General features: G+C 42.9%; 1 protein-coding gene across 7 annotated transcripts in view; it reads left to right on the forward strand.

Annotated features, from left to right (window-relative positions):
* nav1a (neuron navigator 1a) overlaps nt 1-24,583 on the forward strand; it is a 93,711-nt gene that overhangs the window by 39,956 nt on the left and 29,172 nt on the right. For all 7 annotated transcript variants that reach the window (XM_079674070.1, XM_079674072.1, XM_079674073.1 and 4 more), the window contains 2 exons: nt 705-807; nt 2,431-2,772. In XM_079674070.1, the coding sequence (XP_079530196.1) occupies nt 705-807; nt 2,431-2,772 (445 nt within the window). The remainder of the gene's footprint in view (nt 1-704; nt 808-2,430; nt 2,773-24,583) is intronic.

A 24,583-nucleotide genomic window follows, 5' to 3' on the forward strand; every position in this document is an offset into this window, starting at 1 on the left:
TGGCACAGCATGACTGTACAAAGCCCAATCTGAGCAGATTACAGAATATTAGGAAGTGGTGAGACAAATTCCAATGCGTTGCCTGGCCGGGTGGGTTTAACTGGGAAAGGATTTTGGTTTATTCTGAGAGCGAGGGTCAAAGGGGGCACAGTGCAGTGAGCGGGCACAAGTGCATTTTGGCTGAGGGTGGTGGTAGAGGAGGGAAAGACAGGCAGATGGCAGGTGATGTGACTGGCTGGTTACTATTGAAGTGTAAGAGCTGTCTGGTGCTAAAGGTCTCCTCTGTTGTTCTGTCTGTCTGACTGCCATCATATTTAATTTAGTTTGCTCCACTGCCGTCTGGGAAAAACAACTGTGGGCACACTCTGCCACTATTACCTCCATCACATCTTTACCTTGTGTGGTTTACTAGTGTCATCCTGTTTACTTGTTTCCTGTTTCTTGTAGAATTGAGTTTCAGCTTTGAATAGATGAATAGCTATACTGTAGGTATATTCCTATATTTTGGTGTGGGGACTGAAAGGTTATTTGTATTGGTCTCATCATCATTTATCAACTAATATTTAGTCATATTTATATTATTATAACTGTTTTCTCTGTTTGCATTTGTGTGCTCTGTATATACTGTGGTTTGCAGGTAAAGTGTTTTTTGTTGTTGTCATCCACCAATGATGTGACGTGTATGTGTGTATGCACCCCTGCAGACCCAGAGTCCCAGAGGAAGAGGACAGTGCAGAATGTTCTGGACCTTCGACAGAACCTGGAGGAAACCATGACCAGCCTGAGGGGGGTGCAGCTCAGCCACAGGTCAGCCACACCTGCACGCACACACACACACACACACACACACACACACACACACACACACACACACACACACACACACACACACACACACACACACACACACACACACACACACACACACACACTCACACAGGACTGCATAGTATTGTGCTAGACAAGATAAGCAAAACAATCATGTTATGTAAAAGAGAAGAGCAGTTGAGACGTGCCGATGCATATTGACATTGCTAACTGTGTTGGGGTGTAGTGGTTAACTGCCTGTGGGCTCTCAGATCAATATCAGTATTCCTGATATACCAGTAGCCAATAGCCTGTCATTTTCCGCCTGTTCTGCTTTCCCTGTGCGTTTGTTAATACGGAACTGAAGCAGGATTAGCTCAAAGCTGACTTCAAAGCTGACCCTGTCAATGCACACTCACGACTCATGATCAGACACACAAAGAGACATGCAATAATGCTGTGATTAAGTGTAAGTTGAGCATGCGTGTGTCCTCTGCCTGCTTCTGCTTCCTGTCTTTCATTGACTGATTCTGATTGCTTTCAACACGACTTTAGGTTTTGTCCTTGAGAGCTTCCTCTCTGCCTCCTGCTTGTATCCTCTCCCTGTCCCTTAGTGGGAGCTCCCTACCAGAAAAGCCAATCAGCAGATGGTTCCCTGCTGGAATACACGTCCTTTGCCAATCATACTTTTATCGTACTGGAATAACCTTGAATCGCTCGCTGCCGTCCCTTAAGACCTATTCTGCCTTGAGGCCTACAGCTTGTTGGCGGAGGTTTCCCTTGCAAACAAGATGGCTAATTTCCTGTGAAAAACAAGTGTTTACAGTGTGAGATTTGCATGAATTAAACACATGGATTGTCGAGCAAGGAAATTGTTTTGTCTACACATACTTTCCCTGATACTGTATTCATAACATGCAGAAAGTCTGAGAGAATCCATTCTAACATGACGGGTAGCATCCTCTCTCCACGTCCTGCCTGTCTGTTTTATGTTAGTGTTTAAGCATTTCCTGTGAAAAGTGTCTCCATCTATGGTTTTCGTAGAGAAGATTTCATATCCTGCTGACAAGATTCATTTGAATGTTGCGGGCAAACACAGTAAGACAGTTTGAATGCCAGTCACTTTGTTAATGCTCATCATTCTTACCCACTAAGTGCTAAGCAGTGATGTGAAGTGCAGCTTAAGCAGAGAGAATGCATGATATTGCAATGTTGTTTGTAGACTCACACAAATGTACGCTGGCATAACATGACAATGCTTTGCAGGGCACAGAGGAACATAAAGGCATGTTTGCTGACAGGAAAACAGGAAACACATAATACTTGTGCATTTACAAATATACAAAGGCACACACATAGACAGACCCCTTGAAACCATATACTTCCTGAGCCTTTGTAAAGTATATGGCTCTATATACTGAGGTCCCTTTGAGAGAACAGGATGCAAGGTGAGGAGATGATTGGATGGAGGAAGCACATCCTAAGCTCTTCTGAGAGGAAATGGAAGATAGACATTCACTTCCTGTCTGTTAAAGCTGTCCATGACCTTTTCAGCCCTTAAGGACAGCACATTGCTGTGAATATCTCAAGAAACCCTAAAACATATCCTTTTTCCTTCCATAGCCGTGTGGAGGGGACCATGTGCTACGACAGCGACGAGGCTGCTGCGTTCTCGATTTCCAGTCTATCAAATCGCTCCTCTCCGTTGTCATGGCGCCAGGGTCAAGCCAGCCCCCGTCTGCAGGCTGGTGAAGCTCCGTCCACGGTGAACACCCATTCAGACGTTCCCCTCCGGATCAGCCACAACGCTCGGATCCAACTCATCGAGGCTCTGGACGACTCGGATGCATCCCTCCTGAAGGGGGATTACCTCAGCAACAGGGACATCGGCAGGAAGAGCCCAAACGTGGAAGACGATGATGATGACGATGATGACGATGATGACGATGATGATCTGGCGAATGGGTGAGTTTTTTGTCTTTTTTGTTAGAATGATTTCACTCATGCTTCATTAACCTAAGCAGCACTAAGGATATGTTATGACCTCCGGACTCCTCAGCCTGCAGGACCCAGAACACTTGTGTCTCATTACGGTCGTAGCATTGCTTGTGAGGTGTATCCCGCCACCTGCCAACTGTTACAACGCCACAGCTGCAGGCAGGCCTGTAGTTAGTGGTTTACCAGCACAACAAAGCCTTGATCGGCCTCTCTTTAATGCAACACAAGCCCCTTTTAATAGTGTCTGCCTTGACATTGGCAGCTGTAGCCCCCCTGGTGCAGCTGGCTCTGCCTTAGTTAGAAAAAAAGTCCTCTGGCAGAGTAAGGGAATGATGTCACAATCATGGAGCCCCCTTGGAGAGATCATGCTGTCAAATTCAGCTTCGAGCCCGCCGGATTTGCCAGCAAGCAGGCCTCCATGTGGAGGACCCCTCGCATCGATGGCTCACCAATGCCCCCTGGCAGGGCGAGAATGCAAAGTCTTGGAAACTAGTTACTCTTTCTGCCTCTAGCTAATGTGGGATCAGTCAGAGCTGTCAGGGTCATAATGAGTTTATTTCTTTTAAACTAACCATATTTTACTCGACTGATTATAAGATTTAATATCGGAAACAACATGTGAACTACCCAGCTTAGTTCCTCCAAAATGTTTACTGGCATGTTTGCTGTGGTGTGTAGGGGTTGTTACCTAAGCGGTGTATGTCTTTAAAACTTTACTCCAAATGGAATATCTTTGATGGGATGTCTATACATACGTGTCTGTGCATTTCACACAGAACAGCTGGCTGTCTCCACGTGGCATTTCACATGAACGGGGTCTTTAACCTTCTGAAATGAACAAACTTGAGAGGAAAATCCCAATCATGTTAATGTGTCTTTCCTGGTTTTATTGATTGTGTATTTTGAAACTCTGTGAACGTTGTTTTTTTATGACAACCAGTCATGTCCTTAAAGAGAGAGCAAGCTGGTAGCTGCTTAAAGTTCACATTCTTATTGCGGTCACGGACTCTGTGTCAGTGAGTTACCTCGTGACTGAATAAAGAGTTACATTGATTAATCAAGTTTAACATTCATCCACAAATAGAGGAAAATAAGTTTAGAGAGTCTTATGAAGAATGACTTGAGTTGCGTTCCCTGGACTTCCTTGGCTAGTTTTGGAAAACTTGCATGAGAAGCTTGACACAACAATTATAACTCAGTTGCACAAACAGCATCATGTTTCACCAACCAACTCTAAGCCCAGCGAAGAAAAACACATTATCTCATTGTAAACAATGGTTCTGGCAGTGTGTGAATGTGTGTGTGTAACGTTGGGGAGCTAGTCCAACCAACAACAACAAAAAGTCCTCTGCTGGCCACAGCTTGACATCTCCATGGAAACCACAAAAATGCACCCCAGTCACCGGGAAATCAATTGCAACACAGTTCAGGTCCCTGTAGCACTGTTGCGTATTTGGTCATGGCCTGTAGTTGCTGGTTACACAAGTTTAAACTGTGCTTTGTGTGTGGAGGCAAAACAAAAGGCAACATTTTTTGGAAGGCCAAAGGGAAAATATTGAGAAAGAGAGATGTGACAGACAGGCAGGCAACATGGGCTTGCAGACAAGACAAGAAAAATAAAATGCATTATTTGTATCTTCTTAAGATCAAACTGTGACTGAATTAATCAAGATATTAAAGTGTATGTCATATCATGATGTCTATATCATCTTTAAAGACTATCTAGACGAGGGTTTCACAAAGAGAGTGGAATAATCTGATGTAATCTAATAAAATATTCCTTCCACAAAGCTTTCCCTTGAGAGGATTGTAATTTTGTTAAGATTGTGTGTCAGAGAGCAGTCTTTCCCCTGCCTGAAACTAATGTTTATTTTCATCATTGCCTAAACTGTTGAGTATTTATCCAATTAAAGTAATTGTTTATTCTATAAAATGTCTGAAAATAGTGAAATATGCCCCGTAAAGTCAAATGTCAAAAGTGACATCTTCAAGTTATTGAATCCAACAACACTCAAATATATTTAAATAACAATGATTTAAACAAGAAACACACAGAAAAGCCGCACATACTAAATCTGAGAACAAGGGAAGGTTTTCCATTTTAGTGGGATGAATAACAAACTATTATCTGGAGTGAAATACATTTTCTGTGGATTGACTTATCTTTAAATCAACTTTTAATGTTCACATTAATTTATTATGGTCTTTTTATGGTAAGTTTATTTGGTGATTTTGAGTCTTGTGCCTGCTGCTGGATTAAATGTATTTACCACTAGAGGGTGGGCTTGTGCTGTTGTTCCCTCTCTCCAGCAGCCAAAGTAGTTCCATGATGGATTACTCTCAATCTCATTACTTATTGCACAAACTCATTCATTATGCATGGAGGCACTTCCCCTGTCATACAGAGGTCAGACTGCATTACCATATCTCATGCGAGCATTGATAATACATAGGATTTCCCCCAATAAATGATGCATCACAATCAAACACACACATGTTCTTTGTTTGGGTATGTAATCCTCATCTCTTTGTTCCTGTAAACCGACAGGAAGTAGGGTCTTAAGATAATACAATTCCGGACAAAAATATATATGAGCAGTATTTGACTCATCACAGGTCTCACTGTGACTCAACCGAGTTCAACTGTATAGGCATGACTCACATTCCCGTGCAAAGGTAGGTTTACCGTGACTGTACCGTGACCTGCCTGACACACAGACCCTATACTCTCTCTCTCTCACACACACACACACACACACACACACACACACACACACACACACACACACACACACACACACACACACACACACACACACACACACACACACACACACACACACACACACACTGAGTCAAGACCCCTTAAGTCAGTTGTCCGTTTCCTGTGCTTTTCTAGCCCGGGCCTCTTCTTGTCTGAAAAGTACCTCTGACATCTGGAACCAGAGCCCCCACTCCCTCCCTCACACACGTCATTCTCACCGGGAAACAGTTTGAAGAGGGGCGATGAGGAGGTCATTCCCACGGGAGTGTGAACAGTAAAGAGGTGTGGTCCAGTGTAGTTTGTAGCTTTACACCTTGAAACTGTGACTTACTGTAAACCTGCATTTATACGTTTTATTTAGTTATATTTGGAAAACGCATTATTGACAGCACTGTTTAATATTAATGTTGGCAGTAATAAACCAATTTCAAAGACTGAACTGCACTATTTATGGTCTATGATTTAGTTCAGTCTTGCTTCTCTCATGAACTCTTATTTCAGCAGCAGCAGGCAGTTATTTTCAGCCAACAAGCTCTGATAATGCTACCTGTGCAGCATCTAATGTTAGCTTAGGTTAGTTTAAAGCAGGTGAATGCTAAAGGCCCATATGTTTTTCTAAGGAGTTGGAGATAGAAACCAAAAAGACACGCTAGGCCATTCTTATGGGACTCCAGAAGAATGATGATAATGTTGCTTCATGTACTAGATATGTAAAGTTGGAATTCTGCTTCTGCAGGGACGTATGTCTTTTTCTAATATCCATCCATTTATTTGTAAGGCACTTTAGTAACATTACAGATTTTCATAGTTTATTCAGTTTACAACAACAATCCACATTATTTTACATTTGTGTTGCAAATGTAAGGGTTGGTTCTCACTTTCATTATAACCTCTAATAGTGACCAGCAGTAATTACAACTGTATCATCTCGCCTGTACAGTATCACAACCGCCAATTGACACCAAGAATAAAGTCATATTTTCCTTTTTTTTTGAGCAGTCAACTGTTAAAAGGAAAGCTTACATCAAAAAGCAATGAATTGCATTGTCATTAGATTTGTTTCTCTTGAGATCAACACTTATTAGTCTTTGTAGTATTGCTGAGTATGTAATACATTTGCAGCATCTTGAAATTCTCATGAGCCAAAAATATTGTGCTCAGAATAGAAGATGAATGGCTCTACATTTATGTGTGTGTTATTTTATGGCAAACCTACGCAAAACACAGAGTCTGAGCCTCTACGGGGCTTGATGGCCAGTATTGATTTTCATTGTTGTCCTTGGAGTAGTGATAATGGGCTCAACATGCACACACACACACACACACACACACACACACACACACACACACACACACACACACACACACACACACACACACACACACACACACACACACACACACACACACACACACACACACACACACGTGCAGACGATTGGATAAGTGTGTGGCTTGTTTTCTGCCCCACTGGGTGCGGACTCTCTTTGTTTCTGGATGAAGAGCTCCCATCCTCAGCAACCTCCCATCAGTAAACCCTCCGTCTCCATGGTTACGCTGTGGGACAAGCTGGTTCACTGCACTAAATGTCTGAATTATGAAAATATTTGTTTGAAGCAGGACAAACAGACACACAGACACACAGACACACACACACACACACACACACACACACACACACACACACACAAACACACACACACACACACACACACACACACACTAACACTACGTCCCCATTAAGCTTTTCAGAGTCTAGTGGTTAAAGTGTTTTGGTTTATTGTTGACGGCTTTCTAGAAAAGCAGAAGTGAGCTTGTTGCTCTCAGTGTAAATTGAGCACAGTACAGGGAAATGAAACCGAAAGAGGAACATTTTAATAGAGAAGTAATCTGTTTTGAACACAAGAGATGCCTGGAATAAGCTTTAATATTCTCAGTGGTTGCTTTAACCTCATGCCAACATGTTTTGTGTTGTTCAAACACTGGAGGTCATTAACATGACCCTAACTGATGATCCTGGACCATGTCATTGCTTAACTCTGTGTCTCTGTGTGTGTGTGTGTGTGTGTGTGTGTGTGTGTGTGTGTGTGTGTGTGTGTGTGTGTGTGTGTGTGTGTGTGTGTGTGTGTGTGTGTGTGTGTGTGTGTGTGTGTGTGTGTGTGTGTGTGTGTGTGTGTGTGTGTGTGTGTGTGTGTGTGTGTGTGTGTGTGTGTGTGTGTGTGTGTGTGTGTGTGTGTGTGTGTGTGTGTGTGTGTGTGTGTAATCTCTGTCAGTTCTCTTAGGTCAAACCTGCTGTACTCTATCCCCATCTACTGGCCAAAAAGTAGAAACACAAACACACAGTAATACAGTCTGACAGATCTGATTAATGAATTCCTTTTACCACATCTGGATGTGGTTTTCACTACAGGTGATGGATCCGCTCTCTCACTTACTTACTCAATCTCACTTTCTCACATACACACACACACACACACACACACACACACACACACACACACACACACACACACACACACACACACACACACACACACACACACACACACACACACACACACACACACACACACACACACACACACACACACACACACACACACACGCAAGTCCTTCTGATGTGAACCTCAGTGGACACACCCAGGGCTTCCCTCTTGTTAAGAACCAGATCTTACTGGTGACTAATACTGCGGTCCAGTTACAGACCGCCCCCCCCTCCCCCCAAAAAATACGGAACAACTCTCCCCCAAGCACCTAGATCCTGTCAGAATATGGGCTGAGATCAGCATGTGCTTGTATGAAATGTATTAGGACAAGGGAAAAAAATAATGTTTTAATGATTTGGGACTTAAAACTGGTAAACAGAGACTTTTATGTTATTGTCTTCCCAGCTCATCTCAAAATATGGGAATATCTGGTTGTATTTAGATTGTGTATATTTTGCTGTAAGTATCCCTAGTATTTGTATCAAAGCTATTTGGGAAATGTACCTCTCTTCTATGTCACTTTTACCTGGCTTTATAGTGATTTTGCTCACTGAGTGAAGATACATTTAAAAAAAAAAAGAAATCTTCCAGTAATTGTGCATGTTGAGCCCTTTTACTGAAAATCATTACTGTAAGTAAACCATGCTGGAGCATTTAACATTTTTGAATTTTTCCAAGCATATTTATGAAAATCTGTGAAATTTGCTTAATGAATTTATTGTAAAGTATGCATTCATTTTTATGAAAGTTATGTTATTCTGGTGAAGTAATAGTGCAGGCGTTTCAAAATCTATTTTTGCAAGTTTAATCGTTGGCTTGTTGATTCGTATACCATACAGAAATAAAATTAACATCAGATATTCTACAGTATGCGTTGGAATTGGTCAGCAGTGTTATAATTAACAGCAAGATCAGTTAAAGGTCCCATGTCATGGCCACTTCTACTGATCATAATTCCATTGTTGAGGTCTACTAGAATAGATTTATACTGTGCAATGTTCCAAAATCAATTTTTTTTCTCATACAGCATCTCTGTACAGTATGTGTATTCACTCTCTGTCCTAAACGGCTTGTTGGAGCTCCTGCCCCCCCCTCCCCCTCCCCTTCCCTGTGAGCCCAGTGTGCTCTGATTGGTCGTGACGTTGCGAGGCTCGTTGCTGCGAGCAGCTGCTGCGAGGAGCGGACAGGTTTACAGCGAGAACAAGCAAAACTCATCCTGAGCACACACAAACACTCACAGCCAAAGTAAAAACAATAAGTGTGGCTTGATATTGAGTAAGAAAAAGGTTTATAACGCTGTGAGAATGGGTCTGCGGAGAGCATTTCTCCGCGATCCCAACTCGTTTATTACCAGCATTCAGGGAGCTCTATGCAAGTCAATGGGGACTCCCTGTTAGTCCATTTGGGCCAATCCGGTCAGTTGTTGTTGATTTGGGTGTTCACACGTCACAGAACCCAGGAAGCAAACAATGGAAAATGAGAAACCCTCAATAGACAGGTATTTTCTGTGTTAGAGTTTTACTCGCTACAGGGGGTACTTTGAGGGTTTGTGACTCTGCAGACCGTTTACATGCATACAAACTTTCATAACACACAAGGGGATGGGTAATAACCCGAAAAGCATGACATGGGACCTTTAAGTGACTGAAAGTCACACAAAATACTGGTATGATCCCTTGGATGAGGAGTTTTAAAAATACTTTAAAAAACTGTTGAAAAACATTCCTGCATCAAGACCTCCCCCTGTCTGAGCATGTTTTTCTCTCTGTCTGGATGACATTGTCTGTCAGTGACGGTGCGATTCACATGAAAAGTAGATGAGACTCAGACTGAGGCGGGGGTTCAGAGGGCGATGGGGCTTGTGTTGTTCCTGTCATCCACTACCTGCTCCTCTCCGGGCCTCTCCGGCTCCGCGCGCTGCTCCTGTGTCTGCTCAGTGCTGCGTGTAATCGATTACTTTTTCTGTCATTGTGGAGGGAACTCCGTTGAGCGGAGGAGTGCGTCCTTTCTTTGTTCCAGCACGTGTGGGCAAAGCACTAGGGAGAACACACACATACACACACACACACACACACACACACACACACACACACACACACACACACACACACACACACACACACACACACACACACACACATACACACACACACACACACACACACACACACACACTCACACACACTCACTCACTATGATCACGTGAGCATGTATGAGATCCATATGGAGATTAATTTGACATTCTCAATTGTAATCTACATGTGGTTTGAGAGGCTTTTCAGTTTGAGTTTTTGCAAATGAAGTGTGAAAACCATATTTACACCCTAAGATAATTACATTTAGTTCACTAGTGGTTAAGGTTGTTTTTAAATATATTATTTATCTGCCTGGCTTTGTCTTTAAGGGATGATGTAATCGTCTCCAGCTGTAACAGCCGGACGCTGCGGACAAACAATTATGACATTAATCTGTTAATGTGCGAAAGTGGCACAAATCCACTGACACACATATCCACATAGAGACGCATACACACACACATTAAAAGATTTAACAGGGAGTAACATATGGGGCTTCTGGGGGATTTGTTGTCCTAGAAAGCCCCTGACACCTTCTATTTCACTGATAACAATATCCTCATGTACCTTTGTGTTCTCTTATGTTTGCTGCGGTTGTTTGGGCTACACAATTTCATTATTAACCTTGTTCATTCACTTCGTAGTTTGCTTTCAGTCCAAACAAAAAAGGCTTACTAAGTAAATACACGTTCTTGTAATTGTCAAATCATTTGTGGCGACTTCCAGTGTTGGCAAAGAAAATGTTTGCTTTACTTATTTATACTACGTCACTCTTCCTTTGGATGTCTCGCTCTGTCTGTCCTCACACACGCAGTAGGTGTTAATGTCCATGCTTACTGCGGTCAATTGTTAAAGGCCTGCCTCCTGTCATTCTGCACGGATATGTTTAGTTTGACTAAAGGCCCTTTTTATGATTGTGAAACATACTGGTGTTGAGCAACAAACACATGTTCTGGATCCAAGCATGGGAACCGCACTCAAATCCTTCCCACATTCTGCTTTGGAAGGAGAGAAAAGTTTAGAGTCATTAAAGTTAATCTTTTTTCTGCCTCCTTGCTGTCCTTTCTATGAACTTCTACAAAATATACCTCCTGCTTCTATCCTCTCCCTCTGGCTGTGTCTTTCAATTTTACTAAACAACGCCAAAACCACTGCCACGGCTACTGTTGCCCTGGCGCCCCCCCCCCACTACCCCCCAACCCCAGTCCCACAGAGGCATGGTAAATCTCTATGGAGACACTATGGCATAATCCCCACTAATCCTTGGCTTCCTTTTATGGCGGGGTTGAAAAAGAATAAGAGAACTCAGGGATATGGTCAGCAGTCTGCAAGGACAGAGATGGGGGGGGGGGGGGGGATGGTGGCCATAGTGTATGTGTATGTGAAGACCCCCACGTAGTTCAGAGGGATGTGTTACCATGTCAACAATACTAGCTTGCAAAGGAAATAAACGGAGTGTGTATGTGTGAGTGGATTCTTCCTAATTTACAGAGGTTAAAATGTCACGACTTCGGCCCGATGACCGATTTCACCCCATTTCCTTTAAGGAAAGAGACCAAACCCTCTTCCTGGAGAACTTAACCGAATTCTCTTAAATTTGTTTTATTATGATATGATCACACCTGACCTATAGAGGACATGAAAAGGAGGAAATGACCTGAAAATAACAACTGGCGGTGAACATGATGCTAAACCAACAAGCATCGATATAACACATCTAGACTGACATCATTCAGTCAACAGACCTTTGCTTTTAAGACTTTGGAGGAAGGCTTCTGATTTAATTACAAACTGGAGTATAAACAAGAGAAATGTGGATATACAAAAGATATGTGAAAAATGCAATAAATGTAACATATTAAAACTGAGTTGATCAACTAAATCTAATATATTTGACATCTTAAATCCTACTAGTTTTTTTTTAGGCCTTTTATACAAATCCTACAAAGAGGCCACAGCAAAACAAAAGTATTAAAACTATAAGAAGCCTGTAGTTCATATGTTTTGCCAAGCATTGCAGCAATAGGGATAGCAATGTTGGCTTTCAAATTTGACCTATTGAATGGATTTAGAAAAGAAAATACATTGTTACTTATTTTTTTACTAGCGTAAAATGGATAGGGTTGTACCTTCTGAACATCTGCATGTTATCACTGTGAACAGCTTATCGTCCTTCACATGTCCTTTTTAACATTCCACTTTATGTGATTTTTCACTGTGAGCTCTATAAATGTATTTTCACTCACCTCTTTTGTATTGAGGGAGCAAAAGCAATCTTAGAAGTTAGACATCTCAGAACCTGGTGAAACACAAAAGACACTTCATGGATACCACGAGGGTGGGGAACCATTTGTTTTTCTTTGCAAACAAACACTTTATTACAAGTGCATTTTTCAATGTTGAGAGTTTGAGGAAACGATCAGGTTCCTGACGGTTGGTTCCCACAGTAAATGACACACCCCCCCACACACACACACCCCACACACACACACACACACACACACACGCACACACACACTCACACACACACACACACACACACACACACACACACACACACACACACACACACACACACACACACACACACACACACCCAGTCCTCTCACCTTGCTCTCACACAATCATGCCTGCCCTTTATATTCATACAACCTTTAAAGTGCATGCTTAGTTCCTCTATAGGGGGTAAATGAAACTGCATGGTTAAGGAAAAGCTTTTGAATGGAAGCCGTATCAAATCTTTGCTACACACACACATGCGCACACACACACACACACACACACACACACACACACACACACACACACACACACACACACACACACACACACATACACACACTAAAAGCTTAGAGGGTTAACAGTGGGGTGTTACGGGGGTTTGCAATGCGCATAAGAATCAACTCTGCTTCCCCCCATTGACTCCCACCGTGTTATTCTCTTGAGTTGTTTAGACATTAGTCACAGACTTTTCTTTCTGCTCTCCTGCCATCGTTCTCCCTTCCTGTTCTCCTTATTACACCATCTCCTAATCTCATGCTTCCCTGTATGCACCAGTGCTCCCAACAGTGAACATATCCTCATTATTTCCCCACAGACATAAGTTAAGCTGGTTGTAGCACTTGTTGAACTATATTTGAACTGTTTCGTACATTTATTTTGTCGTTCATTTCGTTCCTCTTGTTCTCTTTGAAGAAAAAGCATATTTGAAGTCAAGTTTTCTGAGCAGTTCTACTTGCGATTGTCCACAGCAGAGCTTGAGAATAGCGTCCTCTCAGGACAGAGCCTAATTAGATGTTTTCGGTGGTCCAGACATGGAGGGTCCCCTCACCTAACCACAGGGGCACCTTTTCAGAAAGGGGACACACACTTTGATGTTCAACTTCGAATGTGTGTCCATGATGTCATGTGTTCAGCATTTGGTTTGTAAAACCTTGGTCTGTTGTTATGTTAGTGAGCTACGAGACTGAGCATGCAGGCTGGTATACATACTATGATTTGACTCTTCCTCTGGGGGAAGAGGCTGTTTGCCAGGAAATTACACAAAAGAATGTGTGTGTCTGTGTTTTGACAGATCCTTTCAATTCACATACCACATTTCAAACTGGTTTTTAAAATATAAACATACAACAAAAATGGTTTAAACAACCCTTAAAATAGAAGGAAAAAATACAATAGAACTAAAATAAAGCAAGTAAGGACTAAATGCAGCAAACAAGTAAACAATTTCATTTTAATGGTTAAACTTTTAAAGAAATAATAGCATACATAGTCATAGAGAAAATAAAAAAATGTTTAATTCAGGAGAGATTATCTTTCTATCAGTTACTTAACATATCTGAGTACACATTCTGTACTGTGTGGGCGTGTGGGCGTGTGGGCGTGTGAGTGTGTGTGGACATGAAAAGAGTGAGGAAAGCAAGTGTTGTAGTGTGAAGGTTTTTTAATGATAAAACAAAAGAAAAAACATCCCTTGATGACATTTTTAGGTTGACAGTAATTATAGAAGTCCTTTTCTGAGTGTGATCATAAAGAAGTATTTCAGTCAGATAAATTAGTGTGAGGGGGTGTTTTTATTTACATACAGTTTGTATCTTTGTTGCATGTGCAAATGTGTGTCTGCGTGTGTGTTCCTGGTCTGATAAGGGGGATGAGTTTTCCCAGGTCTGTTGTCTCTTTCATCAGCAAGCGAGTGACAGGTTCCCAGGGTCAAATGGATGACCCTGCCTGTGTACTGTCATTAAACAGTTACATCACCACCTAATTATACTGGCCTGCTGCACCGACACAGGCATTGGACCCCAGCACCGTGGTCTGAGATGCTAAGTGAAAAAGAGGGTCAAAAAGAGACGGTCTTTGATGAGAAGAAGCAAAAGAACAGACAGGGAGACTGAGGGCATGTGTGGGCATGAGTCAGTGGTCAAAGCAAAATCTGCCCAGACAGACTTGGAGTGCTGTCCAGCTCCCCTTTCCAGAAACTCGGATGAGAGTTGACATAAATTAGAGCAAAGGCTCACAATGACTTAAGGGGGATTGTGTGTGTGTGTGGTGTGTGTGTGGGGGAGTGTGTGTGTGCACATAGACACTGTTTTTGTTTCTCTTTATTAGTAACGCTAGGCAACAACGATGGCAGTGGCTCCATACACCTGCAGTTCAGCATGCCAATGTGCCAATCAGACCCCAAAACACACACACACACACACACACACACACACACACACACACACACACACACACACACACACACACACACACACACACACACACACACACACACACACACACACACACACACACTTACTGACTCTGTGCCCACCTGGCCCTGCATGGTACGGCTGAGCAGTGGCCTGAAGAATCCTGTCTTTGTTTCCTCTGCAGTTTAAAAGAGTGTCTTAAGATCTATTTTTCTCCCTCTCTGTGTGTAATTGTTTTGGGCCCCGTCCACACGGACACGAAACGGGTTGTATCTACTACAGTTCTCTATCGCAGTGGTTCTCAAACTTTTTTCAATCATGTACCCCCTTTGAAAAAAAAATTCAGCCAAGTACCCCCTAATCAGCGCAAAAAAATGTTGTTAAGGAAAAAAAGCCTATATAAAGAGGTACAGTACAGCGCTGCACCATCAGTGTCTGGTTTATTAAAACAATAACCTTGTAACTGCAGTTATTACTCTTCGAGTTTTGAAATATGTGTAACTCTGTTAATATAAAACCCACAATGCTCAAACTTCGTTACTTTTCCTAAAATTGGTATATTTGTATATTTATTAATTTTTGGGCGTGGGGAATGAAGAGAAAAAAAATATATGAGCATTTTCTGAGCATGGGATTTTGACCCCTTATATAAACATATGCATAATACTGCGCTAAACTTTGCGGCCACACGCCGTTGCGGCCACACGCTTATTGTTTAGGTCCTTTGAAAAGTAGGCAGTCATATAATTAACTAGAACTAGCTAGATCTGATAGATTTGGACATAGACGCGAGTGAAGTATAACCGGACGCGAGAGAGAGAGATCAGATCAGCTGCTGCTGACGGAGAACATGCAGCTCTGCATGATCACAGCTCCGCCGCTGTGAAGGACCGTTGAGCTGACCAAAGTACACTAAGAGTTAGACCTAACACACTTAGCTAGTTTATCTACTCTGGAACTAGCTAAACTATTTATAAATATATTTGTTCTTTACTGTCGGGTCACTTAGGCCGGTTAGACAGGTTCACTGCTGCACGAGACTGACGGGCGAGGAGAGGGAGAGGAAAAGAGAGCACCCCGTTTACTTTTCCCATCTTATTATCCAGAATTACTGTAAACATTTGAATAAAGTAGTGAATCTACTATTAGTAGTTTGTGTAAATGCATTAATTATCTTTGTTTTTTTCATTAACATAACATAAATCTCACGTACCCCCTGCAGTACTCCAACGTACCCCTAGGGGTCCGCGTACCCCCATTTGAGAACCACTGCTCTATCGTATGGACGGTTCGTCCGCACCAGGCCGTAACGGAACCGCGGAAACGGAGCCATCTAACGGTAACGGGTCCCAAGGTGGGTAGATCTGCGGACGAAATGCTCTGGGGGGCCAAACGGCTCCGTGTGTACGTCCTATACAATCATATCCTGATAACGATGAAGCCATAGCCCCGCCTCTCCCCACGTCTGCTACAGATGTTAGTGCAAAATCTACAGCTCCTCTACCACAACAATCAGCAACAAGTGGACATGGAGAACTACATGAACTACATGTTGCTAAATCCACGCGGAGAATAAACAGAAGGGCAACCAAGCAACCATGGCAACCATGCTCGGGGGGGTCTTCTTCCCTGCTTTTGGTGTATTTTGTGGCAGAAGTACAGCGCCACTTACAGGCCCGGCATATGTACTATAGCGTCTCCAGCGGGTCGAGTGGTCTAGTGTGGATGGACACGTTTCTTGAGCCGATACCGTGTGGACGGAAGACTTTTTTGATATCGAATTCGATTAGTTTTTGTTTTCGTCTCTGTGTAGATGCAGCCTTAATCTCTTAACTTTTGTCTCACTTTTTCGACCACTCACACCATTTTCTTCACTGAAAAGACAGCGTTAATTATCTCCATCTCACCCCCTCCATTGTCTGCCTGTCTCTCTTTTTCTCACCCTTCATTCATTTATTGAACAGGCCCAGCAGACAGGCAGATCTATTCACTGGGGTCCACTCAGTGCTTAAAGTGTTTAAACACCACTGGTTGTGAGGGGCAGAGCCCTGGGAGGGGGTAGTGGACACATGATACCCACTCTATTCCACTGCAAGTCTCCAATAGCCAATACACACTTTGTTACAATAGAAACACTAGAGTCCTTTACCCTCCCTGCTTCATTATATCCTGATGGAGGCTGATTGCCACTGTTGGTTTGGCTATAAACAAGCATATATCCCGACAGGGGGCAACTGTTGAAAGATATTTATGTGATTAACCAAAGGTGGTTATTTCAATGATATGTGTGATTATGGTTTCCCCATAATTAAGCCCATAAAGGTTTGCTTTTTATCAGTTGGCAGAAGTGAACATTATTTATTTAAGTTTGACAGTGCTGTGCTTAAGTATATCCATTATATGCCCCTTTGTACTTGTACCCTCGACTACAATAGATACATTGCAGATTAAGATTTAACATACAAAACATATGGCTCGACATATGATTAGTTGTTACAGATTAAAGTATCCAACCGTATGAAATTGTACAAGTTAGCTCCATCTCCTCTAGCTTCAGCATCACTATTCCCCATCATTAATGATTTTCTAATTTTGCAATAAGCCAGGTCTGTAGTTGTAATAAATACATATCAGACTGGACAATCTGCAGCCCTTCCAGAAGTAATACAAATGCTGAAAAGGAAAAGCAAGATATACTGAAGCAGGACATATCCCAGCCAAAGGCATGTTTCAAAGTATGGCAACCAAACATTTGTTCTTACAAATGATACATTAATTATGATTGCTGAAGCATGAAGACATTATTAACCAAAATGAAATGAAAGGCTGTATTTATCAATAACATACTATGTTCTTATGGGCAATCCTAAAAAAATAGTTCATGAACTGTTTGTGCTTTCAGTCCCGTTCGACTTTGTCAAATATTGAATGCAAGGTTTGTACTTATATAGTAAAATGTTCGCGTCATGGTGTTGATACGTGTAGCCTACTTAATAAAGGGTCTATCACGGTTAGCCTATATAGTTGTAAATTGAAATGAATGCGAGCCTTCAAAGCGTTGGTATCAGGGGGTTAACTCAGAGGTGTCCGCGGGCTGTCCCTTTTGCTGATTAGAGTTTTAAGAGTGTGAAAATGTCTTTGAGGTGTCGCATCAGAGAATGTGATGACTGCGTTTTTTTTTATCCTGCGGCTGAACGCGCGGTAAAGCCTTTATGTGTTTTTTAGTAAAGGCACAGCTGGTCGCGATCAGCGAAACGGGGGGCGGTGGAGGAGGAATTTGGGGTGTTGCCTTTCTATCCATGCCTCCCTTCCATGCTCATCGCACCTCCTTCGCTCCCTCCCTCCCTGGCTGAGCGTGTGTGTGAGAGAGTGTGTGAGAGTGGAGGCACTGCGGGAGCGGGGCAGTCAGTTAACGCTGCTGACTCTCACAGGCGGTTCCCTGTTATCAGCGGCGGAAAGCACCGGGTGGATTTTTCTCTCTCTTCTCTCAGCGCCGGGATATGCCAAACGGAAACAAAGCAGTGTGAGAAGCTGGACAGTTGTAGAATGAGCGGGCGCGTGCTGAACGGGAAAATGCTGCAACTCCCGGCTCCGCAGCGCGCGGGGAGGACAATGCACTTTCTGTCAAGGTAATAGATGCGATCTCATGTGAGTGAGAATGCCGGGGGTGACGCTCATTGACACACTGGTGACATTGCTTTTGATTGTTTTTTATCGCTATACAAGAGGGAGGTCTGATAGTGGTGAATGTGTTGGAGAAGCTCAGTGCGTAAAAAGCCGCAGCATGTCTCATTGATAAAACTCTAACAGCTGCATAGTGGTGTAACATTATTGTAACCGGCACATTAGGCTGCTATAGGATACAGTCTCTCAGTCTAGACGCAGAGTAGGCCTATATGGTGAGCGTATAGATGGAGCTATAGTCTGCACAGCATAAAGGCACAGACCTCAATGCGCAAATGTTGAATCAGTACTGTCTTAAAATTACGGTTAATGTATCCCATAAGAAGCATCCTTTAAAAAGCACTATGATGTGTCTTAGCCTAAAAGGACTGTCAAAGCAACGGGAACTGCATTACTGCAAATCATCTAATGACACTAGTAAAGTACTGATGGATTGGAATACTGCATGTGTACGCGCATAATGTGAGTGCGCGCCTTAAGTGTTTCTGTGATTTACGGTCGGCTGTCCATTGTTTAAAACTGCATGCGATGACAACTGATGTGATGGGGTCTGGTGGGCGGCAGAGGCAGGTATGCATGTGAGTGGGTGGGTGTGTTCGCATTGATCCGCTGCGGGACCGAGCCGCATTCTGATCGGCTGACCTACATTTTGAAAGACGCCTTCGCCCGTATTTGTGCTGTGATTGGGTGAACAGCAGCAAGCCTCCTCAGTGCCATATTTGTGCCCACACATTGAAATTGTATAAATGTATATATCTTTATGTGGGCTAATAGGCCTGCTGGTATGAGTGAGCTATTGGGGACTGAGGAGATGTACAGTATGAAAGACTTGTATTGTGACATAGCAAATAATTAATATATTGAGAGGTATCTGTGGATGCATTAAGACAACATGGAAAGAGATGTTGTTATTGATTATGTGTGTGTGGCTGTGTTTGTAGGGGAAGGTTTGAGGGTTTGGTGGGGGTCAACTTTGCTCTTTTTGGTCGACTGACCCCTAGAGCATCCATCGACCCCTTCATGTAAACCCATTAGAGCAGAGTGGCCTGATATTGGGGCATTAGACACACAATGAAAGCACACAAACCATTTCATGAGTAATCCATCGACACACACTTATTTTCAGTTTAAGTCCCAGAGGCCCAGCCACACTGTTTTTATCTGTGTGTTTGAGTTGGTCGTGTGTTCTTAAACGGACTGGCTGTCAAAAGGCTGATAAACAATGATGGAGAGCAGAGGTGGTATTAGTAAGAGTATGTGTCGCGGCACATGTAGTGTGGGTGTCAGAATGTGTGCACATGCGTCTGTTTAACGAAACGTTAAACATCTATCATTATCTAACAAGTTCCAGGCAACACAATGTTATGATCAACTGTATTAGTCATATTGAAAGCAAGCCAACATTAACTTGTCTGTCTTGTGTGTGTTGTCAACTGAACAATATACAAACAGCCTGCTCAGCAGGGCCCACCCCTATCTAGATCCACCGCAGATTACCAGCAGGAACTTGTTCCAAAAGGCTGATTGGCAACTTGACGACATCAGTGATTTGTGTTGTCACACCCAAATTATCTTTGATTTAAAAAAAAATAATTAAAAATAGCACACTCGTAACTTTGATTCAAACCAGGCTTGTGTCATAGCTGATGTCATGCAGCTGTTTATGGGAAATGTTGGTCACTGCAGCTCTGATTTGTTGAATGCATTAACAGTTTCTTGCCTTCACATCAGCTGCTTCATTTGAGACCCACTCTGGTAATTAGAGCTGAAGTCCGTAATGTTTTAAATTAGTATATCTTAATTATATCCATCTGTTTGGTGGGGAGCCGTGAGACGGTACATTCACCACGCTATTGAAAAATGGAAACGGGTTAGTCAGGTGGCACCTGTCAGCTGACAGCTCCAATGTTCTCTAACTTTGTCAATTTTGTAAATAAAGCTGTTTGTTATGTACGCACACAAACACACAAATGTTTTTGAGTAAAGGGTCAAAAATAGATCAAGTTGTTTTGGAAACACACTTTGCTGATTTGCTAATTGATAAACTAGACTTGGGTCAACGGCCTGTTGGTGAAGTTGTCGCACCCTCGTGCTTCCTGAACAGGTTTAATTAATCCTTAGCGCACCTACATGTCCACCCACCGGCAGATACATCTTAAAAGATTAGACATTGAAAGCCTTCTATCAACACAGGCGTATGATTTAAAGAAAAAATATGTCTGTACACATTGAAACTGCAGAGTAATGTCGAAACTATTTAAATCTCTTCTACTGGGTGTGCAAACGCTTGATACGGAACCAGACTAACCACGCCAGTTTATGTCTAACATTTTCACAAAGGCTTTACTTGACTTACTCCCCATTGAAAGCCTTTTCAGGTCCATTCACACACGGGTTGATTTTGGATGTCAAAACAGTTAAGGTCAGTGCATGGGAGACCAATATGGAGAAGAACACATGACCACAAGTGTTCTGCGGCCTCTGACTCTTGTTGTTAAGTGAACAACTTGACTTGCACTGCCTACAAGGTCATTAGGGAGACCTGGGAGCGAAACAACAGATGCTTGTTGTAACCTGTGCTTGTAAGACACATGCACCTACTATTTTTTATTGGACACACAGGAGCCTGTGTTCACAAACAGAGCTCATATTTTCATGAGGTGGTGTTCCTGTGGTTTAGTGAGTTTCTCTGTTACATCAAAGTCAGAGCAGGACCTACAGCCAGACAACAGTGCACCGTAACAGGCTAAGAGAGAAAGCTATAAGCCTAACCTCAAAGACCATGGAAGGAAATAACCTCTGGATGTCATTTTCACCTGATATGGAAGTACTTTTAGGAAATATAGAGTTAGTTAAAAGTGCACACAATGTCCTGTATTGAAACTTTCAGAGTTTTCTTTGAGTTAAATGAAATGTGAGACCATTGGCAACAAACTCAAGGCCGCAGCTTCTGGTTTTATGGAACCTCTGGACCGGTCACTATATTTTTGTGTGTGTCTGTGCACTTGTGTGATGGTATGCATATGTGCGTCTGCATATGTTGGAGGATTAGGGAGTGGGAACCCAGAATACACTCGCTGGAATGTGAAGTGTGTGTTTTGAGCGGCCCGAGGGCAAGGAATGTCTACAGAAACTCACTGTAACAACTTGAAGTGGCATGAACGGAGTGCGTGTGTTATCAGTGACAGCAGGTGATGGGTGCAGGTCCCCGCTGGGTGCGCCCCCAGGGCCGGTCAGTCGCCACCACATGTGTTCCAGAATGCGTGCAAAAAAAAAACATACAGCGACCTGTCTGTCCAACCCGCAGCATGGGAGTAATGTGGTGTTTTAATAGTTGTCTGTTCTATCTCAGCCAGCCAGAAGACGTGAAAGAGTATCTCTGCTCCAGTCAATGGGCCTTTCATTCTTTTTTGTTCAGGTGTTGTTTGGACAACCTTTGGCAGGTGTTCACCAGCGCTCTACTCTGATCTGTAGCCTCTTTGTGTAGCATGATGTGATTTAAACATAACATACAATCATATTTAATTGAAATGTTCTCACTTTCCCACTTTCTTTTTATTTATGTCCAAACATATCTTCTCTTAAAACCAACTTGAGAGATACAGCTTTGCGCCTTAAGTACCATCAGCCTACAATCCACTTATCCACGCCTGTCAGCACAACATTTTACATCTCACAGCAAAACGAAAACTGACTGCTGTTGTCTGTACTAATCTGCAGGATTAACACATAATCAAGTTGTGACAGTAGCTAATTAACTGTCCTCATTAGGAAATGCAAAACTGACCATAACATTATAGGCAGAGGAGGGGAAAATATGTCTGTGTTGGGAGAGGATGCACCCTGACATGTTATTTACAGATTTGTAGCAGTTGTTGTGACTGAGGCATGTTGAGCCACTGCCCTTTTCCCAAGAATGGCTTAGATCATGCTGACTTCATAGCTCCCCCATCTGCTGTACTATATGTGCATGCATATGTGTGTGTGACAGTGTAAGCTGGAGGGAGATAGTTCCCTGTTGTGATGCATTTGATAATGCTTCAACGGCAGTTTCCTCATTACTGTAAATGAACACCATCGTACAATTTTATGTCAATATCAGTATTAGACTTGGCTCTGTAACATTGTCTCTTCCTAAAACCGGGTTAGCTGTATTGCCTTTCATTCTTTGTTATCGTTGACATGTCTGGAGGGAGCCCAGAGGAAATTCTACCCCGGGATCCAACCCCTGTCCCGGGCCTCTGCGTGCCGGGGTTCCCCTTGTTAGCCCCGCCCCAGTTCTTAGCCCTTGAGTTGAGGCTGGGAAGCGCTCCACACTGAACCCCAGACTGAACTACTTATGGAGGTGATTTAAAACGCTGTTCCACCTTGTCCCGGGAGTGCTGTCCCTCTTCTGCTTCCTGCTCTCGTGTAGAGAAGAAAAGGACTTTGGAAGAAGCTCAGGGTACTTGTGGAGTCAAGGGTTATTGGGTCATATTTGAGCTCTGCTGGTCATCACATTCATAACACACTTAGAAATGTTAAAGTCTTGTGAAATCTAGCATGTGTGACCTTATTTCTTATACTCTTTACACCAAAAATCACTGAGTGGAGGAAATGTTAAACTATTCTCTCTCATTCTTATTTAGAAGTTTTGCAATTCATGCTAAAGTTGAAAGGGAATAGTTGATATTGTGGCTGCACGTATAGCCCTGCATCAGCAGTGTTTAGACTGGGGGCAGTAACCTTTCAACTTTAACCTTGTTTCAGCTTAGTGAGAAATAGACAAGTACAACAAAGAGCAGTTTGTGTCTGGTGCCTCTCAAAGAATCATCCCCACACCTCTCCTTGCTCCTTCTGTTTTTCCTTATTGGGGCTTACAATGTGAGAAGATCAAGCTGACCTAGTTGGCGTCAGCATGATCAACAGTCACACACGTTTTGGATCCAAGAGTATTTCACCACTCAAAGTTCCTTATATGAAGCGCGGAGCCTTCCACCGTTCCGTCTGTCCTGTTTCATTTCACGGGGAAGAAGAGCCAAGTGGACGTGTTGAACTCGGAGCAAACCTCGTCCCTCCACCCTGGGGAGGTCATGAAGAGGGAAGAGATTAAGAGATAGATTTGCTGTCTGGGGAGAATTTTGCTGAAGCAATTCCTTCTTTTCCTAAGCTGTAAAGTTTTAACCAATCTATTTCCACCTCCCCCACACTCAGGAGCCCTGACGCGTCTTAGTGCCTTTTCAGTGCAGTGACATTCCATCAAAAAGCCCAAAGCATTTGCAGAATGTGTCCCCATCCCGGGAAGGAAACCTTGGAAGAATAATGTTCCTCCACACACAGAAACACACCTTAAAGCCAATAATACACAATATAGAGTAACCCTCAGTGGAGCAGTGACCTGGGCATAGCTGCCGTTTCCAGCATCTACTAACATCACACACTTCTGACAGCTAATTCAAGCTTCTCTCCAAGGGACAATGTCAATTTAGTGCAATCGGATGTGTTTGTGAGTGTGTGTGTGTTTGTGTCGGATGTCTCTGCGCGTGTGTGTGTGTTTGTGTTTGTGTCGGATATCTCTGCGTTTGAGAGTATGTGCGTGTGTGTGTCCTAAACCCCCAGGCCATTGCTGGATCTGCCTGTCAAAAGCACAACAGGGTTTCTCCTCTGTGATGGCCATTTAGGGATGTGACCTCTTATTTCCCCCCCCCCCACACGCACACACACACACACACACACACACATATATATATATACATATATATATATATATATATATATATACATATATATATATATATATATATATATATACATATATATATATAGGCTTAACGGACCACTGTCCGCGTACCCTGGTCTGCTCTGATCCTGTTGGCAGATGGAATTAACAGTAATTACGAGCTCATTAACTCCAGCCCTTTCTGTAATCCTCAATAATGCCCAAATACTGCTGTGTGTGTGTGTGTGTGTGTGTGTGTGTGTGTGTGTGTGTGTGTGTGTGTGTGTGTGTGTGTGTGTGTGTGTGTGTGTGTGTGTGTGTGTGTGTGTGTGTGTGTGTGTGTGTGTGTGTGTGTGTGTGTGTGTGTGTGTGTGTGT

The sequence above is a fragment of the Notothenia rossii genome (genome assembly GCF_949606895.1).
Source record: "Notothenia rossii genome assembly, chromosome: 4".
Taxonomy (NCBI): domain Eukaryota; kingdom Metazoa; phylum Chordata; class Actinopteri; order Perciformes; family Nototheniidae; genus Notothenia; species Notothenia rossii.